Source organism: Condylostylus longicornis, unplaced genomic scaffold (genome assembly GCF_029603195.1).
Source record: "Condylostylus longicornis isolate FDR11 unplaced genomic scaffold, ASM2960319v2 ptg000080l, whole genome shotgun sequence".
In the NCBI taxonomy this organism is placed as follows: Eukaryota; Metazoa; Arthropoda; class Insecta; order Diptera; family Dolichopodidae; genus Condylostylus; species Condylostylus longicornis.
In genome coordinates this window covers 5,177,388-5,204,521 of record NW_026578048.1, presented here as the reverse complement: position 1 = coordinate 5,204,521, position 27,134 = coordinate 5,177,388, and the positions used below count along the sequence as shown (strand labels likewise).

General features: G+C 22.9%; 2 protein-coding genes across 2 annotated transcripts; one reads left to right on the top strand and one right to left on the bottom strand.

Annotated features, from left to right (window-relative positions):
• Positions 1 to 314: 314 nt before the first annotated feature.
• LOC129613029 (putative fatty acyl-CoA reductase CG5065) lies at positions 315 to 26,022 on the bottom strand. Its single transcript, XM_055526912.1, has 7 exons — positions 25,481 to 26,022; positions 2,898 to 3,217; positions 1,956 to 2,356; positions 1,743 to 1,852; positions 1,527 to 1,631; positions 1,002 to 1,329; positions 315 to 879 (listed from the first exon to the last, which is right to left on the bottom strand). Exons 2-7 carry the CDS (start codon positions 3,111 to 3,113, stop codon positions 435 to 437), a joined length of 1,605 nt encoding a protein of 534 aa, XP_055382887.1. The 5' UTR covers positions 3,114 to 3,217; positions 25,481 to 26,022; the 3' UTR covers positions 315 to 434.
• LOC129612978 (lysosomal aspartic protease-like) lies at positions 16,509 to 20,366 on the top strand. Its single transcript, XM_055526842.1, has 7 exons — positions 16,509 to 16,538; positions 18,260 to 18,380; positions 18,445 to 18,569; positions 19,301 to 19,562; positions 19,788 to 19,907; positions 19,965 to 20,092; positions 20,289 to 20,366. The coding sequence occupies exons 1-7, from the start codon at positions 16,509 to 16,511 to the stop codon at positions 20,364 to 20,366; spliced, it is 864 nt and encodes a 287-aa protein (XP_055382817.1).
• Positions 26,023 to 27,134: the final 1,112 nt, after the last annotated feature.

Here is a 27,134-nt window from a genome sequence, read left to right as displayed (position 1 = left end):
ACTTTTTCCTATCAAAAAAGAGTATTGCTTTTTTTCAAGAATAAGTGAATTTGAATTGAAAACGTATAACAAACCCGAAGTAGAGCATCGACTATAAAATGTGATCTTGCCAAATTTTCTGCATTTATGAATATTTTAGTAAAAATAGTTGTTATGGGAATTTATATAACAAATTGATTTTTGAAACCTTTATCTATACACTATACAATATCTATACACTAATCGATCCATATAAAATCTTATTTTATCTTTTCATTTTGAATATTCAGGATCAATATGTAAACGTTTATCTCATAAATTAAAACTTAAAGAAATTAATTTTAATGATAAGTTTTTATTTCATTATTAAAATTAACCTAATAAAATAAATTAATTATACAATCATATTAATACATACATATATAATATAAGTATGTACATAATTATGTCAGATTTTATATGCTACTAAAGCCACCCCCTCCTCCACCTTCTTTAATCATTCTTTGTTGTTTCCCATAGAATTTTATTGATGAAATATTAAATCCAAATATAGTATTACATAATCGATCAATATTATTCCACAAAAGCCAAAATAATAATATGTAAAATGCTATTTGAGCAATTATATGTAATGCATATAAAGCACGATGAATTTTTTTACATTTCGGTATATTATCCATCGGTTCTTTTAATATATAACGTCGTATACCTAACATGTATGAGCGAATAAAGTTTTCCCAGCATACTTGATCCAAAAAGCATTCAAATTTTTCTTGATCTCTTGAGTTTAATTTCAACTGCAATTTTTCCAATCGTTCATTTTTAAATACCCATGTTTTCATTGTATAATACTGTAACATTTCCAATCCCATTGAAATTTTACGTTGTATATTAACCAAACTAAAAGGTGTGAGATAAATTTATTGATTTTAAAAACTTAATATTTAATACATATTTTTAAAAACTTCTACAAACTACTAACACAACACATTATGCAGTTTATTTTTAAAAACTATACTTACAAAGGTTTTAGAAATAAGCATCTAAGAATGAAATCTATGAAAAAAGCTGGTAAATAATGGAATAACATAACTTTTAAGTTATGTATAAATCGATTTTGTGTTATATTTCCAGCAGGATACCATATTGCAAAACTTAATGGAAATTCATTAAGTATTCTACGGCCACATTCAATTGATTCACCCCATGTTATACAATATTTATTAGATACAACCAGATTATAAAACTCCGCTTCATCTACTTTAATTTGACCACGATCCCATGTTGCAGCAATAATACCATTTATAGCTGTATCAACTGGAATCGATGTTGCGGGGTAATCCGGATTGCCTATTAATATTAAAATATTAACTTAAAGGAAACAGATGGAAGAATTATAAAATAATTTTTCATCTACACTGAAAATGTATCTCATTGTACCTACAGTTTCAAAAATCGTGTTTACTTGAATACCATATATACACACCAGATGTATGTACGTATGTACATACATACATATGGAAGTACAGCTAATAAATGATACTTACATAACATAGTTCTTATTACACCACGAGCACCCCCAACCATTAAACCTGTTGGACCATTAACACCTTCAACCCATCCTGGCATTGGTTCTTTTAAAGCTGCTACAACTAGAATTTAAAAGTTACATTAATGTATGTAAGTTATGAAAATTATCAAAAAAATTTTCAAACAAATTTCAAATTTTAATTAAATAATATGTTTAAAACTGTTACACTAACCTATAGATGGCCGGCAAACAACAATTGGTAACCGTTTTGCATATCGACATATTAAAGCTTCAGTAACAGCTTTACTAAATGCGTATGTATTTGGTAATCCATCCAGTAAGCTGAAAAAATTAAATTTTTTGCGTTATACTTTAAATTCAATTTGTATTTACATATTTTTTACGTAATATCTACATATTATTATTTACATTTATATAAACTTACCCTGGAGTCATTCTATTTAACACATCATTATCTAAACTCCTACACATTTCAAGTATTTCAAGTGGGTCATGATCAATTTCGTATTCCCTTTCTTCCAATACATCTTCTTTGCAATGACTATATGACGTTGATACGTGTGTAAAAACTTTTAAATTTCTTATTTTTTCAGCTAATTTTAACATTTTTTCTGTACCACCAAGATTCATTTCAATGATTTGTTTTAATGGCTGATCAAAACGTACATTAGCTGCGCAATGTATAACAATATCAACATTTTCTATTAATTCATTATGATCCAATTCATCTAAACCCAATTCAGTTTCAAGTATATCACCTTTTATTAATTTTATTTTATTAAAAATTTTGCTATTATTGTTATTTTCTAAAAGTCTCTGAAAAACCTGTTGAAAAACAATATTATTTAGACATAGTATTATTTGTAATAAATGTACATACATACATATTATGTATATAAAGTGCAATATAAGAACAATATAAGATTATACACTGCTGCGTGCGTACTTTCCTTCAAGATTCAATCAAATATATTTTTAACATTTAATTATTAAAATTAAATAATAGTATAAGCCCACAGACCATTTTATATTTCAAAAAATTAAATTTTAAATTATTTGTCCGTTTTTACACTGTACCATTGAATAATTTTGTTGAATAACATTTAAGTCGACACATTGTATATTGAGAAAGGAAAAATTTGAGTTGAAATATAAATACCAAATATTTCAACAGAAACTAAAAACAATAATTGATAGTTCTAATGAAAATAGTTTTCATGATAACAATTCTTAATTCTTGAATTTTCAAAGATTGCTATAAAATTTTGAATTTGCAATCAAATGAATTTAAAAAATCTTATTCAAGAATATTATCTTGAGTGTGATGCAATTTAATTAAGTCTAAAAGAAATATACATATACTTACTTCACATTTAAAATAATCATCACGTCGTTTTTCTGGATCAACTCCACGTTTTGAACGTATCAGCAAATATAATTGTTTTAAATCCGGACAATCTCTTAGTAATTTTTCCACTAAAACTTTACCCATAAATCCAGTTGAACCAGAAATCAAAATATTTTTTCCAGCAAACCATTCTGGTATACCATTTGTATATAAATTATTTTCAATTTCAGACATATTGGAAGATTTTTAATTATTTTAACTCTTTTCAAAACATATACATTCGTTAATGTATTATAAAAATTGAAAATTAACTTGAAATATTTGAAAAGTGAGGAAATCTGAAAGTTGAAAAAAAAAATGTTTTAATGATTAAATTAATTATAACAAAAACAAAAATTCAATATTTTGTACTTTTAAATTAAAGTACTGGTTTAGTATTATTTCTAATCAACAATATTTTTATATAACAATTATACAAGAACGAACAAGTTTAATTGCAACCCGCATATAAGCAAAACTTTTTTATAAGCATACATTAGTAGTTTTTTGGAAATGTGTTTTAGAAATTGTTCAATTATTCATAGTTTTATGTCTCGGTAACGCTTAACTGCAACTCGCTTAATAACACAAAATTTTTATAAGATGAGTTTGTAAATTGCTTGGCATGTCGTGGTTTCAGATTTTTGCTCAAAAAGCTATTAACGTTTCTCATTTATAATAATAAAGAGCTAAATGTGAATGAAAACTACTAGAAATACGTATTTTTGGTTTAAGCAGTTTTCCGTATTTTAAAAAAAAAAAATTATAAAAATATTAAATTTATATATTTAAATATATATTTGTTTTGACGCAGATTATCATCACACAAATTGTATGATTAAATTCCAAGATGTTGAAACATACTCTTTGTTCATTAGTATAAGAGTTAAATTTTCAAACTCCTACTTCATCTATTGAAAAGATAATTTGAAATTATTCCATATATAGAAATTTTTTTTTGAAAAAAAAAATAAGAGAATCTTATGTATAATTTTCTAATAATTTAATTTAGTATTTATATTGTAAATTATTAAATACTGTTATTTATTCACAATAATGTATTTATTCACAATAATGTATACATTCACAGTATATAGCATATTATATGGGTAACCATAATAATATTGTAATATATAAGAATGAAGCGTTAAAGTTAAATATTTACAAATATTTTAGCAAATATCAGAGGGAGGCATAATTTGACAAAAAAAAAAAAAAATTGGTAGTTTTCAGTTTATTTTTCTTTTTAACTTAATAAGTAAATAAAATTAGGCTAAAAGATATTACTTAAGTTTTGTTTTAAAATTTTTTTATTTTTATACTTTTATTTATTGTTATACTTTTAAACTGGTTTTGATTTTCTTTTTTGTTTTTTATCAAAGTGCACATACAATTTATCTATATTTTATACATATACATATGTGTTTATGTATGTACATCAAATCAAAGAAATTTTCCTCAAAGTGAACTGAGATTATTATTATTAAAACTAAATTGCGATGGGTAATCATTATTTTCATATTCGATTTTATGCAATATTTACAAATTTATATAATATTAGCAATTTCATAAACGCAGTATTTCACGACATACTTTATAATTAAAACTGCGTTCTATAATTAAAGAACTTTGTTTTGTGTGATAATTAATTTTATTATTTTAATTGTATACTGGAAGTGTTTTTAAGAATATCAAAAATTAGAAAAATATTTTTCTCGTTCTCTCTTCTTTTTTTTCGATACAGCATTATGCGATAGTGTAAATAAATAGAGATATGCAGAAAATCGATTTAAAATTCGATTTTCATTCTCAGTATAAATCTGTCAACTATTAATATTTATTAATAGTTATTAATAGTTGACAGAATACTATTATTGTAATTACTGGACTTTTTTCTGTGACAGTTCTCTTTTAAGGCAACCGACTTTGTCAAAAAATAAAATCGGTGCATATTACAATTTTCATTCTTATTGCAAATTAGTTATCGTTAATATGAAAAATATATTATAAGATGAAGTTACCGTAAATACATATTTAAAAATTTTGAATAATACAAATAAATAACTACAAATAATAATATGTATATACATATATTCATTTCATATATACATACGTAGATGCTTTAGAAATTGAAATCTTATAAGGAAAATCTTCATTGCCCAAAAAATTATATTTGAAATTGCCCAAAAACGCAATTTAAAGTACACATAAGGTATAAGAAATAACATTAAAATAAATAAATCTATTTTTATGTTTATTTACTTTATTACGGTACAAAGCTTAATTTACAAATATATATATATACTTATACATATATATAGACAAAATGTACTTATGGTCTTTTTTTATATTGTTTTATATTTATACAAGATTTTTTGTCAAATTAACAAGTGGTAAATGGTAGTAAAGTAAATATGTATAAAATATGTAAATTACAAAAGTACATTTGAATACAATAACAACGTCTTTATTTACAATCTATTAAAATAAGATGAATATGTTACCATCCGGTTGAATAATGTTTCATCATTATATAACATTATGTTTTTACTATACAATCTAAGCTATATTAAGCTATATGTGCAGATACATTAGGTGCAATTAAAAGTTTTTTTGTTTTTTGGATATTTTGGAACACGTGTTGAATGTCCCATTTTAAAATGTATGTATGTATGTTTTTATGTCTTACATTTACAAAATAAGAAAATTATTCCAAATTTTTATTGCTGACTATATACGATATTGTTATGTAAAATTTTAATTTCAAATTGTAAATGAAAATGATGAGTTTTTTTGTCATTGACCGTGAAATTTTCATCATTGATTAGAGGAAATTTTTATTGGCGCTAAAATTGTTTTCCTTCTTTTTAAAAATTTTTTTTTATTTTTAATGTTAATTTTAGTTTTAATTCCGCTTAATAAAAATATGCTCATTTTATTAAAGCAAAAAATTATAATTTTTTATTTAATAAATTTAAAAATAATCGGCAATTTTTTTCTTAAATTTGAAAATTAATGTGGTAAAAATTTTTTTAGAAATTATAACATATTTTATATATATACCCTAATTAAGTATTATGGATTATTCTGAATTTGACATATAAACAAAATTTATGGCAAGGATATAAGTAAACAGTTCTTGGTTATATAATAATTGTGAATTTTCTACTTTAAAACTGACTTTCACTTTTCATTAAGCGCTTCAGAATAACACCCTAAATGTATGTATGTGTGTACAAATAAAATAGGTCATTTTTTAAACTAAAGGAATTTTTACATAAAATTTATTTTATTAACTTTTACTTTCAATATTAATGCACATTAATACGTATTTTAAGGCATAAGTTATTGCATATTTTGAAAGTTTTGTGTGTCCATTCAGGTTCTTAATAATTTCATAATAAAATTTTTCTCTAAAATTTTTTTATTTATTTTTGTGTCTTCTTTAGCATATTTCTAAGAGTATTATACGAAAATATGCTTATTACTATTATTCGGTTGGTCCATTTATCTGTTTACAGAATTGCTGTACTTTTTATGATAAAATTTAGAATTAAGCACAAAAGCAGAACTTTAGAAAATAAAAATTATATTCCTATAGGCAAAAAAAAGTTTAAATTATCTGGTTTTAAAAACAATATTCTATTGTTATAAAACACAGAAAAATGTCAATACGACTTCAATCGATTAAATTAATTGTTATTTTAAAATCATTTTATTTTTATTTTGTGAAATTACCTCATTAGAAATTTTGTACAGCTTTTAAATATGGCTAAATAATGTATTTTTAGTTAAACAATTTTTTTCTATTTCCTCGCCCTCCTCCGTCTGTCAAAATTAACTAACAAATTATTAGCTATTTATGAAATTTTAATAGGCGTAACTAGAAAAATGGAAATTTAGCTTTTATAATAGGTTCAAGTTAGGCAATCCCAAATGTTGATCAATCCTGGCATGACAGAATATGGCGAGTGGACAAGCAAATAGAGTGACATCTCGATAAAAATTAATTGTTTTCATTTCCCTATTATCAAAATTTAATGCAATCATATAATTTTTCTCATGACATACATTTATCAGTAAGGTTTGCAAAAAGGTTTTTTAAATTTTTAAAATAAGGAAATGTGCTATTTAAAAAATTAATAAAAAATATTGATTCAGTATTTTACGATGCAATGCAAATTTTTAATAAACAAAATTGCCTTTGAATTTTTTATTGATATTCTTGTCCCAATTAATTTTACTGCATGCAAACATATGCAAGTTTCAGTTCAGAAAAAAATAAACCAAACCTTTATAATGAATGGGTATGACGTATTTATGTAATATTATATTATGGTATACATATTGAGATGTTGCACATGTATATATATATATATATATATATATAAGTGATATAGAGATATCAATCTACATGATTACAGGATTTCACTTTTGTTATGGACTACTGAACTTTTTGACTTATATTCCAAATTTTCGTATTAAGACAAAATAAAATGTAGGAGATTTAAAGGAAAAACAAGTTGTGGCGGCCAATAATACAAAATACCAAATACTCAATATACCGTTGCGCCTTTTATCTGAATGTAGGTTATTAAAGAAAAAAGTGGTTAAAAAACAAAATAAAAATTTTCTCTCTTTTTGAATGAAATTTTTTCTTTGCGCCTTTTACTTACGTCGTTAATTATATAAAAGGTACATAATATGTTTATATATACGTATAAAAAGTGGTATTTATAAATCAAAATCTCAAGGTGAAAGAGTTACACAATTTTTTTCAATATTTTTAATACAGGTATTTATAAAAACAATATATGTAAATAAGTATGTATTTATTTTATAAAAAAAAGAAAAGCAAATGAACAGGACTCTTAGCCAATTCTTTTATAGTTTTTTTTTCAATGCGTCATAATATTTTTTATTGCAATTTTTTTCAAAGACTGAAAAGACTCACTTATCATATTGTAAACACTATAAAAAATTTTTGTTAATTTTTATTTTTCACATATTATGAGTAGTAAATGGAATTTAAATAGTAGTTAAGAATGGTAATTAAAGATTGTAATCTGAAAATAATATACTTAGTTGGTTAATAATAATTACAAAGCATCCAAAAAAATAATAGCCTCGATGTATAAAAGCTTATTGTTTTGCTAAATTTTTTAAAATATTTTGATATTTTAATAAATTTTTTGTTAATTCTTCTTCCATAGAAAAATATGTGAGTTTAAGACATGGATGTCAACTAGATTTTCTTCCTGAATTTTAGTGTTTTTAAAAAATAAATGAATATTTTCTGTATGAAAATACATTTTTCTTTTCTTCACAATTTAATTTAACAAAAATCCTACCATAAATGAATAAATCATAAGGAAACTTTATGATAAAACAAAACAATTGTTTATAAAAAATTGGAAACAATTAAAAAATTCCTGGCCAAACAACTTTTAAAGAATTATGATAATTAAATTTAATTAAGGAATTAATTAAAATTTTTTCAACAAAGTGGTTCTAGTTTTTTGACTACGCAATCAGCAACACTAAAATTCTTAACTAAATTCTTTTTTATATTAAGAAATATACTAAAAAATGTGCAATTATCCTTTAATTCCTTAATAATAGATATTAAAATATTTATATTTCTTCATATTGACAACTATAATTTAGCAAAGTTTCGAATAATTTCAAATAATTAAGATAATTTTAAAGCAATTTAGAGCCACGTAATAATTGCAACTTATGTATTTACAATATTAGGCTTAATTGCAAAATTTAACTCAAACAAAATCAGTTTTGATTATTAGAGTATATCAAGTTTTATTAATTCTAGTAACTCTTTTAGATTGTTGAAGAAACATTTAAGTTAAAGTTCAAAATAATTCAAAAACATAAAAATTTTCTTCTATAGTAAAAGTCGAATTACTCGAAAATCATACATAACTAAATATATATTAATATTTAAAAATTAAAATACAGTAATAAATCAAGTATTTGTTATCATTAAACATTATCAAAAATTTCAACATATCAGCGATTATTTATCAAAATATAACAACCAATAACTTCTCACTCAATATAATATTATAAATTCCATTCTAAATGTACAATTTCTTGTAATTCGGAAACAAAATTTTAATTTACAAATTAATTTCACGTTTATCTGATAATTTTAATTTAATTCTCTTTATAAATTCATGGACTTTTTGATTTTAGACCCAAAACTTAAGATAAAACTTAACTACCTTTTCTATATAATTTATTTATACGAAAAATTTATAAGTGCTCGCATAAAATGTTATTAATACAAATATATTTTTCGCCATTTATAATAAAATTCATCATCGTTAAATTAAAAATACGTGAGATGTAAAAAATTTCTGAGCTTCTTACAAAATTATCGTGAATCAAAAAAAATTCTGAATTTTTTATAATAAGAAATTATTTTTGATTTTGATCACTTAATTTTGGTAATAAAATCACGCTCTTCTTCCTTTTAATTTAATAATAAATCTCCTTTAAAATTATTAACCTAATTGCATTCATATAGTACAATACGAAATGAAAAAATTTTTTTATAAGTATAGGGAAATACCGAGCAAATCTAAAGAAGATACCGAATATTTTTAATAAAAGTCTGGAGAATCAAGAAATTTTAATCATGATAAATATTTTAAATAATCATCTTGTCGATATTGTATTTAAATTAAGATTCTTTAATATTTAAGATTCATAAGGCGTAACTTTATCTTACTTATATTTTTTAGTTACTAAACTCTTTAAAAAAATTTAGCTTAAAAATTTCTCATGAAATAATTCGTACACAATATACATACATGCATACAGCTTAAAAAAATTACCGTAAAAGGCAATCCTTAAAAATTACAAATTTTTTTAATGAACAATTTTATTTTTTAATATTATAGTTTTTTTTTTCTTTTATTATTTAATGTTGACTTACTTAAAATTTTTATTTTTATTATGCTTAAACTTACGTCACGCTTATCTTATTTATAATGGTATAAAACAATTATTTTGATATTACCTTTTAAAGTTGGACTTAATTGCAAGCCTATTATATGATAACAACCAATGATTCATAAATTCATTCATGAAAAATTATTTTTAACTGGAACATATTCCGATAATTTAAAACATTTTTATTTCTTGTTAAAGCAGCATATTTAATTTTTTTTTTATCTCAGCGAGATATGCAGATTACAGAGTATAAATGTGAGATTGAATGGTACACTCAAAGCAGGGTGCTGAAGCGTGATTGATTCTTTGATACTCCTTCTCAAGTTACGTAACGTCAGACTTTGAATTTCTAAAAACTAATCTAACTAATTTTTACATTTTTATTTATAATTCGGAAATGTAAAAGGCTGATGGTATACCGGCTTCGATATAGTATCTCGACTTCGGCAACTACGAAATTGTATGGAGGCGAAGTCGCTTTTTGAATTTAGCATCGAGGCTCAGACACTCTGTATAGATACAAAATATTTATACCGTATTCAAGAAGATACAAAAAAAAAAACAATAGCCCTCGTACTCTTAAAATTTACATTTATCGCAACTCCTATATTTTCCATACAAAATAGCTTTTCATGTCCAAAAATACCTCTTATTAGAGGTCCTCTAAAAGGAACATATTCAACAGAATATTTAAGAAAATGTGAAAATTTCATCACTTTTATAGAACATTTATCAATATCCAATTTTATAAACCTTTCTATTGAATATTTTGCATTTTCTTATTATTATTAAATTCGATTGCACGAATTTACGATATGCGAACACGAGCACATCAAGAAAGCTTCAATTCAATTCAATGACCATTATTGGTGCTGTATGTATATTTAGCAAATGCTAATAAATTATAGCTAAAATTTTTTAAATTTTTAATTGTTATATAATATGCAATAGAGTATTTAATTTATTCGATTTATTATATAGAATGAAATTTTATTAAATTTATAATTCATATTTTATTACGTATAAATTATGCTATGCATGTCATAAAAAAATTTTAAAAATTCCAATTTATAAACCCAACTATATGGTATTATAATAATATTGTATTTCTACGCTTCAATTTCCTGAAATTATCACAATAATAAAACATATGGAAATAAATAATTAAAAAAATTTATCATGATATAGATGACAAAAAAATAAAAATAAAAAGGTTTATAATATCGTAAATTGTACGTAAATAGCATAAAATAATTTTTATTATTACTTTTAATTAAAACACAATGCACGTTTGAAAATTGAAAAATAAAATTACAATTCCAATATAAAAAAAAACAACCGTATATAGTGCATTAAACTTTTAATTTGACTGTAATTGCTAATTAAAGTTTGATAAAGGTTAATTAATTCAAATATAGATCCCATAATCAAATTTGTATTTTCATCGAAAATAAATAATTTATAGAGAGTTTATTCAATGCCAATTTAAATTATATTTCTATCAAATGTTACTCTGCATATATCCAATGTAACACAGCATGATAACTTTAGGCTCTCCCTTTTATCCAAGATTTTAATATATGACACAAGCTATTACACTTAAAACATAAATTTGCTCAAGAATATCTTCCAAATGGTATAAAGAATAAAAAAAATTTAATAGTATTTGAATTTTTGATTAATTTACTAGACCCAAAAAATCTAATAAAATCAGAAAGATGAATTTATTGCAAGGCTTTTAAAGAACTTAAATTTTCATTACTTTTTTCCATTTCATCTTTATCTTTTCTTTACTTCTAAGCTTAAATGCTATAATAATAAAGTCTGCATATCAATGGGCACACTTTAATTATATATTTTAAAATAAGAAAGTGTTAAAAAGTTTGAAATCATTCAATTTATGTAAGTAATTACATTTTTAATTACTCTCCATGTGTACAATAAAATATAAGGAAGGACAGTGTTAATTTTATGATTATTTCCTATAAGAGCCTTGAATTTATTTAAAATTAAACTTTGTGTTTTAATTACGGAAATGTTGTACTAAAATGTAGGAATTTGGAAAAAAAATAACACATTCTTTTAAAATTAATGATACTATAGAGGTTTGACAAAAATCTTAGAAAATATTCCTCGCATTCATATGCAATTTAATTGCTCTTGCGGGACATATTTTTCGGTTGTAATCATAAAAAATATGCTGTTTTAATAAATATTTAAATCATTAAAATTATTTTTAATACTCTTAACCTCAATTAAATTTAATGTTCACAATTTAATTAATTTCAATAGATGTATAAAAATTATCAATAAATTTATCTTAAATAAATTACCTGACTTAAATACAAAATTTTAATAAAAGTATTTGAAATGATACCAACAATACTTTTGATATGATTTTTCAAGATTTGGCGTCGTTTCGTACCTCCATATAGTCATTAAGTAAAAAATAAACGAATAAGTCAAAATAGTTTATTATTATTAAATTGTTGCCAAAAAAGGAGTCAAGACTCAACTTCCTACGGCAACAGCCACCTTGACTCGTGGTAGTAATTTCACTTAAACTTTTATAAAATACAACAGTCCTAATAAAATATTTGCTATGATATCTCAAAAGCTCTTACCGAAAATATCGGCTATGAATTACCATATCGGTTTATCGAAAATTTCAATTATCAAGAAAGCTGTACCTTAAGTAATAACTAATCTACGACCATATTAAAGAGTATAGTTTTAAAATTTGGACGTTTTTCAAATAAATGCAAAAAGATTTATTTTTTTCAATAACTTGATATTTTATTTACAATGCTTTCTTGATATCCTATCATGCATCATACAATTTCTACACATTGCATAGTTTTAGGGAAAATAAAAACAAAACCCCAACTGAAGTAAATTATAAAATTAATTCTTTCTAGTTTATAATAGTTTCTTTTTTAACTTATTTGTTTCTAAGATGAAACAAATTTTTTTGTTGCGAATCAGAAGCAGAAGAAGATTCAAAAAAAATTTTATTGTCACTGATAATTAATGTCTAAATGAAAAATTTTCTTCATTCACAAAATTAATTTTTGAGGTAGACATAAGAGTAATAGACATGTTTCATGCAATATGTTTACACTGGTACTAAATCAATATTGTCAATCAAATTCGAATTTATTATTTATTTTTACAAAATTTTAAATCAAAAGTTACATTTATTATTGATATTATATTTATTTATCATTAAATTGTTTGAAATTTTAGATTTGTTTAAATTAATAAATTAGCCGTGACAATGTAATAGAAAATTTATTGTAGATAACCCAATTTTACTATGCTAAAATAAGCTATTAATTTATAGGCTGAAATAAAAAACACATATTTATGCACATTAATTTCTTTAAAAGTTAATAATGCGGTTCTATCAATTTTATTACAAATTTGTCTTAGTTTAATTTTAAATCGCATATAATTTAGTGCACTAGCATGAATTATATAATTTATTCAAATCAAAAAGTTCAAAAACCTAAAATTAAAATTATTTTGTAAAACAATTAAATTACAACAAAAATAAAATTAAATTAATTGTACCTAAATTAAATTTTATTCCTCTTTAACTAATACATTACTAAAAACTAAAATTAACACTAGGTCAATATATATATATATATATATATATACATAGGTATTAAGATTTTAGCATTTCCTATAATATTTTGTATACAATAATATTTAAAAATGAGCATCCGAAAAACATAAAAGTTGAAAATCATTTTATTACAATTTTTTTCTTAAATAATAATTAATTTGAACTTGAAATAATGAACTTGAATTGAAATTTTTGTTAATTTTTTTTCAAATTATAGATGTTCCAGAAAGGTTTACTCGTATTTCTACACATATATTTTTTTCTAACTTAAGATCTGATTCATAAATTATTAGAATATTTCGATTAAATATGAATTTTGAATTATTTTTATTTATTTATTCATTAACATATTTAATATTCTGATTAGCGTAATTTGTTAGCTAACTAAAATAAGCACATACTACAGTACAATGTTTACTTTGTAAATATATACATACAAGAATATTATAATGTTTACAAGAATAGAAGAATGTATTCGATAATGGATTCAAGATTTGAGTAATCAGCAACCAATATAATAGATAATTTAGAATTTATTTTAATTATATGCGAAATAAATTTTTAGAAATAACAATAAAAATTAACACTTTCATATTTTAGTATACACAATTAAAAAGTATGTATAAATAAAGATTGAAAAAAGAAGTGACATTCTCTTTGTGAGAGAAAATTCTAAATAGCGCCTAAGTATATGTTCTACATATTTATTTATTGACAATGACACTTAAAAATACGTTAGCCTTCTTTTGTGTACATATACTTACATCATGTCATTTGTTTGTTTTTGAAGAATTTTTAACTGAATTTATTATAACTTCCAATTTACACACATGTACATACATACATGTATGCAAATACAGCCATTATTCAAAAAAAAAAAAAAAAATTTTTTTTAATACTTCTGTGCAAATTTTTAAGAATTTTATTTATTTTAGGTATAAACTAAAATAAATAAATTCACACGTTCTTTATGACGCTCTTAACTTGCTAAATTTTTGTAAATTTTAATTTCGAAGATCGCAATATCGCGTGTACATATCATTTTTTTCACGTTAGTACAGAATGTGTAACATTACAATATTATATAGGTACATAATATTCAAATATATTAAATATGCATTTTAAAATTCAATTTAAAGGAATAGTGCGCAATAATTATTTAATATTTGCTTGTTTTAAATGACAACTTCAGTTTTATAGTATTGATTTTTTTTATAAACATTTTCCCCCATAGATAGCGTAAATAAATTAATTATCATTCTTTCTAATTATGCATATTATAATAATGAATGTTAATTAAAACCAAAACAAAAATTAATCTTATAATAATTTTCAATTCATTCGTTTACATACATTACATAAATGTTAATGAACTCCAAATCCTTGAATATTTTTCATAAAAACAATATTTTGAATATTATATGTTATCGAATGTTCAGTTTTTTAAAATTAATATAGAAAATTATATAAAATTTCAATGTCAATTAATATTTTGATATATATATATATATATATGTGTAATAAAATATTAAAATGTCCACTATGTTAATTCTTAAAATTTAAACAGGTCTTATTAAAGTTGCGATTTTTAGTTATTTTATAAATGTTCTTCTAGAAATGTCTAAAAGTTTCTAAAGAACTTTAAAAATTTTGATTTCAATTTATTAAAATTTTTTTTTATAAAAGTAAAAATGTTATTTTTCTTTCTTTCAAATACAAAGTGTTAATTATTACGAGTACAACTATACAATTGTATATTCTCAGAGGCATGTATATTATTAGTTTTATCTATGTATACATATAGATATATTTAAATATATTTAGGAATGTAGCTATATATTCATGCATGTATTATGGAATGGCAGTATCATGCAATGGCAAAATTTTTTTTTTTTATTTTATTATTACGTGCTACCTTTTTCTTTCAAGCGTAAAGGTGTTAAAAAGAATTTTAAAAATTTTCAACTATATTCATAGAATATCAATCAAGTTTATCCGAGTTGAATGTCAATATATAAATAAACGATTTGATTTATTAATAAATAATGTTTCATCAAAACAAGACAAAATGAAATCTACATAAGTATATTCTATATATTGAAAAATATTTCATTAAGTTCCAAAAATTCTTCAAAAAGCTGGATTATGATAAACATAATTTCGAAAGCAAAAACTACATGGATATTTGACAGTATAGCTGTCAGCGTTATACTTTAGACAATTTTTAGTAATGAGCTTATAATAATTTAGAAAAATTTGACAAAGATTGAAAATTTAATTAGAGAGTCATTAAATCTTGCATAATTTTGAAAAAAATGCATCCACATATATATATTTATTATATATAATTTAATTATAATATATATATATATATATAATATCTATAAAATTTTCACAATCACTTTTAACTTTGTTTTTCTAATTGCAAGATTTTTTCTATTCAATGTACTTGACTTACCAAATATGATGAGGTCTATGAACTTAAAAAATTTAATAGAATTTGAGCTTAATTTTTTCTTATATAACATCTATATATGTATGTACATATATATTTCTTCATATATGATACAAGGTAAATGAAAAGTGAATAATTTACCACCACCTTATATCATTTAAATTTTCTCATTTCGAATACAAAATATTTTCCATTATTTTTATTGTTAGATCACCTTCAATAAAACAAAGATGAAAAAAAAAACAAAAACATTGCAATTCAATTTTCACGTTTTTCTTTAGCAAAAAAAAAAAAAAAACAAAATTGAGAACAAATTTTTAAGTATAGTTTTTGTCTTCTAAATTTGCAATTCTATAAAATTCACTTTTGTGCTAAAAATTATAAATTCAAGGTGATTTAAGTGGCTGGAAAAACAAATTTTTAAAAATATATTGGAAACAATTGTAGATTTAAATAAATTATAAAAATTAAAAAAAAAATTATTGCACATATTATATTTATTATATAAAGGTATTTATTATGCAAATAGATGGGTAGAATGATTGCACGCATCCGAAGTGTAAGAAAAATAATAATTCTATTGCAGTTCACGATATTATATTCAAAAAATCAACAGCTAATGTAGAAAACTGGTATTTTTTTTTTTCTAGAAAAATGTTAGATAATTATTTGTGCACTTGTAATTTCAATGAAATTAATTAAATTTAAAAGTAAAAATTTAAGATTGCCTTGCAACCCAGATTCGAATCCAATTAAAAACATTTTGCTTCAAATTGAGAACAATTTATCAAGATAATCTACAATAAATAAATCATTGTTACTTAAAAATATCCACTAAATATAACTGAGACTTAAATAAATTTTAATTATTTAACAAAGAAATTACTTTTATAGCAGACGAAGAGCCAATTAACATGCACTCTAACCTCCTTTTATTTTTTGAAAAAATTTGCAATCAAAATTGCAGAATGCAGAATAGGTATATAACGTACATATGTACATATTATATTTCCTGTTGTTTAGCAGCATTAATAATTTTTTAAAGTAAATTGATTTTATTTTTCACTTCACTGTATACAATAGTTTAAATATAAGAATACAACAGAAAAATGTATGTACATAATATATAAATTGCATATATACGAAAATGTGCTACTTAATTACATTGATATATTCGATAACTTTCATCATAATACGTAATAAAAATGATATTGATGAATTTATTTACGATATTGATGATATTCCAATATATACACAAGGGGAATAAGAATTTCGTACTATATTATGCACATTCCATAACATATGCTTTAGTATTTTTAATTTTAAGTGTAAAACGTAAATAAGCTTAGAGTTTATGTACCTAATATACAAGTAACAGTTATGTCATAAGTATTTTTTGTATTCTTGTAACAGAATTTTTTAATTATTCGTAAATTACTGTTGCATGATGAAACTGTAACTACATTTGTACAAAAATCACTTTAGATTTATTGAAATTTGTATTTGTTTCGAAAAGAGGAAACAAAAATTAACATAAAAATTTAAAATTTACAAAATTTCAAGTAATTGGTGAGATAAAATTTTAATAATAAAGTCTTACACAAATATTTGCTTTTAAAGAATGAGAACAAATTGCACGAACGTTAAAGTGAACTTAATAAAACAAAATTTTAACATTTCCTATTTTAATTCAAGCTAAAAAATTTTTAAATTAAAAATTTAATGCATACCTTTTATTACAACATTTTAATACTTTTAATGCAACATTTTATTACAAATAATAATTGCTCTGATGGCAGCGCTATCACATTCTCATAGCGGTATTTTCTTTCAAGTACGTATTTTAAAATATACTTGCCACTCAAAGCATTAGTTTTCTCCTAAAATTAAATGTGTAAACAAGATCTTAGCAGAAATGTCATTAAAATTTTTAATTTTAATCCTCTGTATTGTACCATCTAAGTGCCAAATTATAAAGTTAATATTGCATATACCGAACAACAATGCAAAATTATAATTATGTTTACTAAGTATATTATTAATAATAGAAATTTTTATTTTAGAATCCCACTCTATAAAATGTCCAACATTGAATATGAGCACTTAATTCAAGACATTAAAATTAAATGCAAAAATTTAAAAAATTCTAATCAAATTTTTGGGAAATCTGAAATTCAATTAAATTTATTACCTAATTATAAAGATGTATAACAATTATTAAAATTATATTAAATTTTGTTTATACATAAAAAATTTTATTAATTTTAATTGTGGATTTAGGAACTTTATTATGGTATAATAGGTCTTGGGACACCATCACAATATTTTAAGATACTTTTTGATACTGGATCAATACCACTTTGGATACCTTCAATTAATTGCATTGATAGCTGTGGATGTTGTAAATATTATTTTTAAAATTAGTATTAAAATAATTTACAAATTTATTTATTTATTTATTTTAGTAATACATAATAGATTTGAGAGCAATAATTCGAATACAACATATTTTAATGGCAAAAATAATTGGTTTTATTTTCAATATGGAACTGGAATTGTTTCTGGACATTTAATAAATGATATACTGCAGGTAATCGAATAAATTATTGGAGCACGATATATATAATACTTTTTCATCGCGATGCATTGTCATTCCAAATTAAGATTTAATTAAGCTATTTTATTTCATATTTGTCTAATGCGTTCAGATTGTTATATGCCCTTAAATGCAGTACTATAATTGAAATTTGTTCGATATTAGTAGCTTATATTAAATTAATATAGCCTATATTTATCATCATTCTTTAAAATTTTTCAACAATGCTTCAATATTACTTTATAATAGTTAATTTAGATCAGTTCTAGAAGATGTGATTTCAAAACTGCATTTTAAGAAACATTTCTATTACAAAAGGAACACATAAATATCTATACCCACTAAATAATATAAGCAAGAGTATATATTATATATAGAGAATCATTTGAAGTGTATTTTATTTGCGTCATTTATTTTTCATTTAATTTTCATTAGATACGCTTTATAAGTTCACTTTAGTGATTCCCCGAACTTACTCATTCTAATCAATGAATCACAAAAAACTTATCTTAAAAGCTTGTTATTTAGTATGTTCTGCTCTATGTATATATACAATAAATATTGTACCTCAATAAAGAACAAGTTTTAAAAATGTAAATGAAAACAAATAGGTGTAATTTTCAATGGTCAATGAAAAATTATATTATCACATATTTTTCATTTTATACTGCTTCCTTATACGAGTATTCATTAAAATGTGTAAATTTCATTACTTGTTTTAATAGATTGCTGGTAAAATTGTAGAAAATCAACAATTCGGTGAAATATTTTTTGAATCAAATCCTTTATTGGAAACGGCTGCATATGATGGAATTTTTGGCTTAAGTTTAAAATTAAACAACCTTAATATCAGTTCACCTCTCATAAATATTTGGAAACAAAATTTAATTGAAAAACCATTATTTTCCTTTTATATAAATCGAAATACATCAACACTTATTAAAGGCGAATTGAATATTGGTGGTTATAATACTAATTTCTATAAAGGTAATTTCCTAGTAACTTTCAAATTAAAAGTTAGCAAGCATCAATTTGAAAATATTGAAAATTTTCGATTTAAGGATTTCAAAGAAAAATCCACAAATATGAATTTTATCATACTTTTAACTCATGAGATTATAGTATTGTGCTTGGCCACTTTAACCCAAATTACAGAAATAAAAATTATTTACTTAAAATATTTAATCTATATAAACTAAACTCTTATAATAGGTGATATTCATTACCATAATTTAACAGGAGATTCATTTTGGACAATTGAAATCGATTTTGGTTTTATTGGAAGACTAAAATTTTGTAATAATAAATGTAATGCAATGATTGATACAGGATGTCAATCAATATTTTTACCTCAAAAAATAGCAAAATTAATTAATAAAGAAATTCAAGCTTATCCATCAATTAATACAATTGAACCTTTGCATATTGATTGCAAAAAAATAAAATATTTACCATCAATTAATTTTATTATTGATTCGAAAACATATCAACTTAATGGAAAGGACTATGTAGGAAAGGTAAAAGTAAAGATTTACCTATATTAAGAATTAATTAAATTCTTGGTATTAAAATAATTACAGATGAAAAATTATGGTCGAATATTTTGTTTTTCACATTTCATCGGAGTTGAGGAAGAAAATTTATCACTTGGTTTACCATTTTTAAAAAAATTTTATTCAATTTATAATTTTAAAGAGCATAAAATTGGTCTAGCCGAAGGAAATTAATATTGCAATGCATCCGTATATCACTGAAACCAAGACTTCAATACTTCAATTAACATTTCATTAATGTGAATATGCAAGAAGTTTTCTAATGGGGAAAAATCCTTATAAAATTTGATAATCAACATTTTTAAACTAGATCTAATATATTTTCAATTAAAATAAAGTGTTTTCAATTCTTAAAAATAATATAGTTTTGAATTCAAAGATATACAGGAGACCAAGTGACATTTTTCTGAATTTCTAAATAGTATTTTAACAGAAAAAGATTAATATTAATTTTTGGCTTGTGGATTTTAATTGTATACATCGTTCTGCTTATACATATTATATTTGCTTTGAGTGAGAAACTAAAAATGATTTATTCTGAAATCAAATTTCTTAAGCTTTCTTTTTAATTTAAGCATAGTTAAACTTTAAACTTTCAAAACTTCAATATTTCAATTAAGATTTCATTAATGTAGATATGCACACGTATATAGGTATATAGGTATGTATTTTTCTCTAACATATTAATATTTCGATTTTTTTTTTGAAAATTAAAATTCAGAAAACAAGTGGAGGCGGCATATAAATATCGAAAAAAGATTTAGCAATTTAGAGCGACAATATGACAATTAACCACGCATCTGTGATTATTTAAGTATAACAGAGAAAAATCATACGTTATGTTTTGTGTTGTATAATTTATTTGAATATTAAATAACAAGTTTTAGATTGACTAAGTTTTAATATGCACCAAAGAAAACAAATGTAGCATACTAAACTATGACAAATACAAACCACTTGTATTGTTTTTGTATACCAGATACGTATAGTATACCATTGTACTTGAAGATTTTAAAAAATATTGTGAATTTTTTTCAAGATTTTTATTGCATACAATAAGGCTTATATGGGTTATGACTTATTACAGTTTCTAAACTAAGAAATTTCGTTTTGTTAAACGTGTCAGTTTTTCTTATTATATAAATAATTGGAATATTTCAAATTGCTCGTCGATTTTTTCGTTAAAATAACATTTTAGTTTAATATTTTTTATGCCTCGTGTTAACAATTACAGCGTACTCTTGCGTAATAACAGAGAGAATTAAGACTATTTCGAAAGCACTCTATATATTAATTCACTTTCATACAATGTACATACGTTTGTATAATTTTGAGAACATGCAATAATTAAAAATCATTATGTGCAATGTAAATGTAAATGCATTCGTGTTAAGTTACAAAAAATTATTTATACACATTTAAATTTTTTTGCGACGCCACACATTTTTTTTTATGATGAAAATACTGGGTGGTTCGGAATTAGTGTTAAAGCTCTAGGCTGGTGATTAGTATTAAAGCTCTCGGCCTTGGAATTTTCTAAAAAGAACAATATTTGGATAAAGAGGGGGGATGAGTTCGGATATTTAAGGATATTTTCAGAGGGTTAATGAAAATCTGTTCGCAAAGCATTAAATGTGTATCATAAAAAAGTTTCCTAATTGCTTTTTTATTTTTTCGATTTACTGCATTATCATTTACAACTTGATCATAATCATTTTCATGTAGTGTTATAAAATAATTTTTAAAAATTTAAAATTTTTTCTTTTTCGATATTTCATGTTTAAGTCTGAAATCAACCAATATCCTTGTGTAGGTTTATTAGTTGAGAAAAAAATTGTGAATGCACATTACCCTAATTGAATGCACATTACTCTAATTAATATTTGAAGATATAGATATTTATCAGACATGATTTTTCAATTTGCTTAAGCCACTTAAAGCTGCTCGCAGACGATCAAGTTATCAACCTTTCCCCACACGAACAATTTCTTTTACAAGAAACACCAAAGAATATAGTACACCCTGTATATAACACTATATAGCTATAACAGTTTATACACGTGAATTAAAAAAAATATATAATTGATCTTCTTTCACGTTTCTAATAAAAACGATGAAATTATTCATTTTTATAATTCATCATTATGACACTTTATTTTATAATTCAATCCGGTTGCATTCAAAAAATTACATCATTTAATTAAAATAATCATATTGGAGAAATTTTTTGTACTTCCACACAAATAGATATACATATATACCATGTGCATGTGTGTACAGGGAGACTTTTTTAATTTAGTTTTTCGTCTTTTTATTTTTGACATTTCATTAATGATACACATTATACGTAGTTATGAAATAAATTTGGTTTGTTTATATTGCTGTTTCATTTTATCATAGAGAATGTCTAAAAAGCCCTTCCAAATTATTGAATTATTGAAAATATTAAATTTATTGCGCTACAACAGTATATTTTTAATACCACAGAGATAATGCGAATTAACTCGTCTAGAAATTTTTTTTTATGAATATATTATATCAAATATCCGGCAACAGTTGCAATTTCAAAAAGTATTTAACAGTATTCAATATTACTCGCGTAATATATATAGATGATCATATTTCAGCCGAATTAGATAAAAATTTGCTGCAAGTTTGATATTTCGAATGCATAATCTTCGAATGTTTGTCATACGATCAACATTTAAATAAGTGTTCTTTAAATAATAAATGACAACTATTAATTAAATTATTTTAAATAAAAATTTAATGCAATTTTTTTAATTTGTCTGTCTTTTTCTTTAATTTCAAAAATCCACGATTAAAAAAATCATCCATTATATTTATAAATTGCAATACTAAAGTGGAAATTACATAATAATTAATAATAAACACATATTCTTAAATTATTATTGTGATATAGAAATAAAATTATAGTCATTAATTGTACTTAATATAATTGTTAAATGAGTGTTATTTGTACAATTCATTAATAGAATAAATACATAATTATCAAAAGAGTAATACTTTGTTTAAGTTAAGCTTTCTTGTGGGATATTTGTTTTTATTATTTACAAAAAAACTTAATTAAAATGAACATGTGCAGCTTTTGATATCTAAAATGTGCATATAATTATAGGATAGCAATAAAATAATAAAAGATGTAAGGATCGAATATAATTTTGTTATATAAATTCGTATAAAAGTATAAGAGGAATAAATCGATTTTAATTTTGAGCGTTTAATAATGTCTGGTAGATTAGAACATCATTAGACTCATATTAGATTCTTTTTTCTCAGAATTGCAATTAGCATCATTTCGTTTGAATTGGCTTGTGTTTTGGGCTAAAGAATTAACAAATTTCGTGATTTACGTGTTACTGATAAAACAGCTACATATTATATATTTCATACGTATGTTATTTTTTAAATAGACATACTTGTTTATGTACATAAGTCAACTCCTATCCTAAAAAACAAACTCTTTTGCATTTTGAACTTTTAAATATGTAATGAAAAAGTATTAAAAGCTTTGAATTAAAAAACAAAAAAAAACTACTTATATCTATATAATTATTTAAAATTTAAGTTCAATTATTATTATTTAGACTGTAAACTAGCAACACAGGACATGTTATTAAAGAGATTCATTGAACTTATTTTATTATTGAAAAAAAATAATATTAAATTACAATATTGCTTATGAGCAAAATAGAAATAAAGAAATCTGATGAGCTCAACACATACCAGACCATACATTCTAGTCGTCATAATTCCCTAAAAATTCGCCAGTTAGTTCCGAACGCAAATATTTTTTTTATTTCCTTTTTTACTCCTAGGAGGAGTATAGGGCTAGTGCATGATATCTATTATGCCCTAGTTTCTATAGTCATAGAGAGTTAGCTAGGTAGGTGACTAGCCTACCGTAGTTTTTATTTATATTAAATAGTTCAGTTTATTAATATTTACTGTTTAATTTTCTTAGTCTTTAGTATCGAATATTATGAATATTTAAAAATTACTTGTATAATAGTTATTAGTATTGCATATTAAGTTTTATAATATTGAATACAATTTTTATAGTGACCTGACCGGGGTTTGAACCCGAGACCCTTCGGTTAAAGGGCCGGTGCCATAACCACTGCACCAATGGTCAAGTGAACTCAAATATTAAGTTTCAATAAATTCCGTCAGTTAGTTCCGTAGATATGGTAAAAATGTAAAATCGATCTCTAGTTCAGTTTCATTCTTGATCTTTCCAAAAAAAATTTATAGGCTCATTGTTTTAACATCACGTATTTAAATATTAAATTTCAAAGAAATTGTTTGGTTATTTCTCTTTTTATATGCGAAAAATGTAAAATCGGCCGCAAATTCTATATCTATCGGCCTAATCGGCCCGACGTCTGATATATTCCAAAAGTTGATTAATCCGTGACATAGCTAAAATAAATTTAGATAAAAAATTTTATTAAAATTAGGACAGCCGAGCTTAAGATCCACGCATGCACACAAAGATCGACAGACCTACTGATCAACACATAGATCGTCGTCCGACAGACAAACCGACATCACTCTAAAAATAGTTTATTTACACTTCCCTACTGTGGTGCAAAAATATCTCAAATTTGGTCCCACCACATCATCTCCCTTATAGCATGCAATGCAGTTGGGAAAAATAAGATCGAATTACCCTTGCATATACAATTGTACCATTTTCCGTAAAGTTAAAAATTTTTTGCACATATAGAATTGTAATCTTAACACTGATAATAATCATCAGATGCCGCTCTTCATTACTTCTAGCACAATTTTTTTTTGCTATATACTATATGAATTCATGAAATCGTATATCATTAAAGTTAAATGTAACAAAAAAAAATTATGTAAATTAAACGTAATAAACAATAACTAACAACAAAAATTATTAAAAATTTTATTTAACATCCAGTATTTCGGAACATCTACCCAAATAATATTTGTCTATTAATGGTAAAAATGATGAATATAATTAAATAACATCCTATGTATAGAAATATTTTATCTTAAAGCATAATAAAATTACATATACATAAATACAAAAATATAATTCTGAAATTATTTTAACAAAATAAAACAAAATTAATGAAAAATTTCAAATTCAACTAGTTTTCCGTGTAATAGAAATCATAAATAAAAATTATTATGTAAAATAATATTATAACAACAATATTGTTTTTTTAATTTAAATAAACATTTTGTTTTTCTTTTTATAAATTTAATTAACAACTAAATAATAATAATAATTAATTAGATACTGTTAATAATATTATTTTTTCTTATGTATATTAATTTCAAAGTATAATAACTTACATAATCGAATGATTTACAAAATATACTTTTATTTTTTATTTAATTTGGAAGTTTTTCAGCACTTTTTTAATCCGATTTTATAAAATTTAAATTTTCATTTAAATCGCACTCTTTTATGTTTATTAATTATATTTTGAATTTAGTTTTAACATTTGAAATATTTTTTTTTCTTAAAGCCAATTTCAATGACTTCTACTTTACACCCAAAGTGTAATTAAGTCTAGATTATATTTTATTTTTTTTAGAACTTCTAAAAAATCTGCTTTCAATTTAAAAAACCAAAAATCTAATAAAAAAATTCAATTAAATTGTGTCTGTTTTTAATTTTATTTTTTAATTTTTTATATTATTTTGATCCTTATTGTAAGTATGTAAACAAAAAAATTAAGTAGCAATAATTAAAATTAAATTTTTTTTTTTTAATTTCAATTAATTTTCAACAATATTTTTTTTTTAAATTTTAATTTTATTAACTTAAAACAACAAAATAATGAAAAATTTTCCTTAAATTTTTTTTTTTCTTTTTTTGTTGTTAAACTGTTGACGCCTTGATGAAAACTGAAGCTTTTCAATTTACCACCATTGTTATTTATAAACTTTTTTTTTTCCCCAAAAAGTTAAAGCAAAAAAAAAAACAATATTTAAAATAAGATGAATTGAATTTTAATATATTGAAATTTTGTTATTAAATATATATTTATACAAATATATGGATGTATGTAAAAACAAGACGTAGTTCATAATAACAAAAATTTTTTACTTTAAAGAAAAAAGTTAAAAAAATAGCGCAGCACTGTACACAATTAAACAAAAATACTTGTAAAAGCTTAAAATAAAATTGGTGTTGTGAATTGAATGTGAAGTTCAACAAAAAACAAAAACAATTTAAAAAATAAAAGCGGGGAAATTATTGTAATAATTATGTGGTGAATAAAAATTTTCATTAATTTTAAATATGTAAATTGTAATCAAAGTAATCAAACATACGTACATGGTTTTAAACACAACATAAAGAAATGTTTATATTTTAAGTATATGGTGAAAAGAAGATCGACGAAATATTGCATATGTATAACAGGCACATAGGATATTTTTTAGTATATTTGTATATTCAAAAAGTATATTCATTTACCGTTACTTGATATAGTAAAAAGAATATTTTGAACGTCTTCTTTAATCTACATATATATATATATGTGCTTTTATAAACTATATACTCGTACAATGCAGTATGTCATAGGTATGTTTGTGTTTTATTTTCTCAAAATTTGAAGTTCTCAACTAAAATTATGAAAACTACGTCCACAGATTGCTTCAAAAAATTTACAAAAATTATGTTAAACGCCTAAATCGTAATGTCCTGAATCAATTTACAATTTTATAAATTAAATTGTTATAAGAAGAATAACTGACTTATCTTACAGCGAATTCAACCCAAGAATGTTGATGCAATTAGATTGAAAGCATAATTCATTTTCATATTATGAAATTTTTGTATTTTATTATTACATTTTACCATTTTTTAATTTTTTACCATTATAAATTCACGATGTTCTCTTATGTAGTGATTAGTCCTTGATTATGAAAAATATGGTTTTATTTGCTCTATATCAGTAACTGTGTTACAAGCCATTCAATTTTCAGACCATGTTTT

Bases quoted from the DNA above. Each gene is read 5' to 3' on its own strand.
- LOC129613029 (XM_055526912.1), bottom strand. From the start codon at position 3,113: ATGTCTGAAATTGAAAATAATTTATATACAAATGGTATACCAGAATGG. The intron at 1,853-1,955 runs GTAAGTTTATAT...TAATTTTTTCAG, and splicing joins TTAAATAGAATGACTCCAGG to CTTACTGGATGGATTACCAA. The intron at 1,632-1,742 runs GTTAGTGTAACA...TTTAAATTCTAG, and splicing joins TGTTTGCCGGCCATCTATAG to TTGTAGCAGCTTTAAAAGAA.
- LOC129612978 (XM_055526842.1), top strand. From the start codon at position 16,509: ATGGGTAGAATGATTGCACGCATCCGAAGT. The intron at 16,539-18,259 runs GTAAGAAAAATA...TTGTGGATTTAG, and splicing joins TGATTGCACGCATCCGAAGT to GAACTTTATTATGGTATAAT. The intron at 18,570-19,300 runs GTAATCGAATAA...TTGTTTTAATAG, and splicing joins TAATAAATGATATACTGCAG to ATTGCTGGTAAAATTGTAGA.